At 39.0% G+C, this 3,240-nt stretch overlaps 1 protein-coding gene across 1 annotated transcript; it reads right to left on the reverse strand.

Annotated features, from left to right (window-relative positions):
• Window positions 1-131: 131 nt before the first annotated feature.
• Window positions 132-2,750, reverse strand: LOC102207970 (extracellular calcium-sensing receptor-like; the record flags this gene model as incomplete). The annotated part of the gene is made up of 7 exons (XM_005755674.2): window positions 132-255; window positions 337-558; window positions 697-890; window positions 1,223-1,518; window positions 1,687-1,976; window positions 2,070-2,364; window positions 2,506-2,750. Coding segments are annotated over 7 exons (1,666 nt in total), but the record flags the coding sequence as incomplete, so codon positions are not given.
• Window positions 2,751-3,240: the final 490 nt, after the last annotated feature.

Consider the following 3,240-nt stretch of genomic DNA (forward strand, 5'->3'; position numbering starts at 1 on the left):
AAAAAAAGGAGTTAAGGTGCTTCTTGTAATTTTGGCTTTATAGATTACAAATTTATTCTTGTAATGTATTCGATGTTGCAGATTTGCATCATAAAAACATTTTACATGCACAGACAAGCATTTTACTTTACCTGTAGTATTACTAATCTCTCCCTCAGGACATGCGGTACAGTCATAGCAGCAAATGGGTTTTCCTTTTTGCAGCACTTTACGAGTTCCTGGAGGACAACTCCCACTGCACACTGACACTGGCACCTGTGTAATACAAAAAGGCAGCGTAACATATGTAAATGTTTGCTATAAAACTGAAAAGATTACATTAATTTGCCTTTTTACTTTCGTGCTGCCCTCCATCCAGATGATGTTTTTGTTAATCTGGAACTCCTGGCCCTCTGGCAGTGATGCATCATACAGCCCTACATTCACTATGTCAGTTATGCCAGCCATAGTTTTCTGCCAGTTAACCAACTCATAAATAGCCACAGGATCCCCATTAGTATCGAATGACACATCATATCCATTTCGGGAAAAATGTACTTTCTTCAGCTCAGTTAGAATCTGTAAGGATGAATTGAGACATAGAGGGAGTGGAAAGAAAAAACAAAACAATATTTGAACAACTAAAAGTAATGTTTCACTTAAGGTTTCTTAGAGACAGTGAAACATGTTGGCAATGACTGATTCGTTTTTACTGACCTGCTTGGACTGTAATTTGGTTAGTTTGTCACACTGAGCTGTGACATTTCTTCCCTGACATAATGCATTATGAATGGCATGTGCAATTGCATACACAGCCTTGTACACCATGTTACTAATTCTAAGCTGAGATGTATCAGTGTACGGGGTTTGGAGAGTCTTTATATCTTCAGTTCCATTACATACTTTCTTTCCTGCAGAATTACCTAAAAATAAAAAAGGCACCAAAATGACAGACAATTGAATTCATCCATTTAACATCATATCTTTTGAACATATCACTCAACAAACAAAGAGTCACGTTTGAGAAAAGGGGCCACAGTAATAGTGTTGGCTGACTGCCTAAACTTGACCTAAAGGTTAAACATATAGATTATGATTTGTTGCAGTAACGGACCTTTTTGATTATGTTGGATTTGAAATTGCTTAAATTACAAAAAAGAACATGTCTGGCCTTTTTAAGACCAGACATTTTACAAGAAACTCTAACAACCAAGAAAAACAAAAAACGAAAAATGTTTCTCACTTTCTTTTATTGTGCAGTTGAAGGAATCCTCCCAGAACTCAGTAAGCAGTGGTGATACAGCCACTTGAGCAAAAGAGAGATTCAACAGGAAGTTTCTGAAACCTGGGATTACAGATTTCTGAATTCCAAATCCAATGGTCCCAGCGAGAAAACTGTACTTCCTTAATCCCGGGTTGGTCACCCATGACTCACTGCCTATCCATTGTCGAGGTGGGAAAGGCTCACGTGAAAGTTCTGCCAGCAGGATCCTCATGTCTCCAGATGGTGCAAATGCCACCACTACCATAGATGTAGATCTTGTGAAAAAAGTACAACTTATTAGAAGACTTTTTTAAGCTACCCGGTATGTAAAATGTTTAGTCAGAAACTTATTTTTGTATATCAATCAAACAAAGAAACAAAAAAAACCTTGTAAAAAAATCATTAAAAATAAATCCCAGAGTGAAAATCTTTGATGTAAAAACCTGCGGATAACATCTGCTACTTTCTGAATCCTGCTATGTGGGTGGGTCCGATAGAAAGATACAGAGTATTCCACACAAATCCCCTCCTTCTTTGCTGCTTCTAGAAAAGATGCCATGCCGTTATTTCCATAATCTGTATCTGATCGAACAGCACCTATCCAAGTCCAGCCAAACTGTTTTACCAGCTTAGCTAGCGCACCAGCTTGAAACTGGTCACTGGGGATTGTTCTGAAAAACCTTGGGTACTGCTGCTTGTCAGACAAGCATGCACATGTGGCAGAGGGGCTCACCTAAAACAAAAGAAGACAAGGTAATCCTATAAGAACTGCAGATGTGCATGGATATTTTAAACACCTAGTTTGAAAAAAAATTAAAGTATTTACTTGAGGAATGTTAAAGGGACTGATGATCCGTGACATGCTGATGGATGGCGTAGACCCAGACTCACCAACAACAGCCATCACCATACCTGACTGGGAGCAGTTTTTGCCAGTGTGAAACACAAGGTCCAAGCTATTCAAAAACTGAAATGCCAAATGCACTGTCATGGAAACTGATGCACATGAGTCATAGATCTGATACCCAAGCCTGATTCCGGGCAGCAGCTCTGTATTGTTGTTAATCTCTTCTATGGCAAAGACCATTGCATGTGACAACTGCAGCTCATCGGCATTTATGCTGCAGACAGACAGTCACCTCACTGTTAAAATTGTAGGCTACATAGATTTTGTTAAGATGAAATTTCATACAGATAACACACAGCAAGAAAGATTACCATTACAATACATGCAACATGTTCATAATTTTTTCCATACTGACCTCCCTTTGCATCTTACTGGCTCAGGCATGATGGTATAATCATGGCTCACTGTTTGCGTGTAGGAGTGAAGAGAGAAAGCACCCCCAATAATGAAGTCCCCATCCATTGAGAATGCAGGTAGATGAATGCTACCCTGCAACTTACATTTCACAGAAGAAGCTTCAGCACCAGCCCAAGCACCTGTAAAGCTACTCCTTTGATTCCGACTATCCAGAGACACACCCAAGGCAAAAACTGAGTTCAGCTGAAACAAACACAGAGCAGATACCAGACCAATTAAAAGAACTGAGACTGCCATCTCTCCCTGATGCCAGGTATGTGTGTAAGTGGAATTTATATAGGGTTTTAGAGAACGGGCTCTGCTCTACGCCTTCAAGAGGACATGATCTTACGCAGTGGTCTTTGATTAAAAGTCTGAAAGGTCATTCATTACTCTAAACAGGAGAGTATATTACACATAGCCTTGACAGATACTATGAGTTTAGCTGGATTCATTTAGCTAAAAAAACAAAACTAAACAAAAGGTTGTCCCCGATAAGGCTTGGAGATATCCTAAAGTTATCTTATCATTCAGTATTTCTTCATTTGACGTTTAACCCTTTAAGACCTACCATAGAACCAAGTCCGCCAGAGCTTATATTATTTTTTTACATGCTGTGGAGCCATTTTTGGGAGCATTTCAAGTTGCTATACATCAATACAACCATTACAGCCTAAATTTTAATAATATGTCT

The sequence above is a fragment of the Pundamilia nyererei genome, unplaced genomic scaffold, assembly GCF_000239375.1.
Source record: "Pundamilia nyererei isolate P.nyererei 1_Seehausen unplaced genomic scaffold, PunNye1.0 scaffold02455, whole genome shotgun sequence".
Classification (NCBI taxonomy): Eukaryota; Metazoa; Chordata; class Actinopteri; order Cichliformes; family Cichlidae; genus Pundamilia; species Pundamilia nyererei.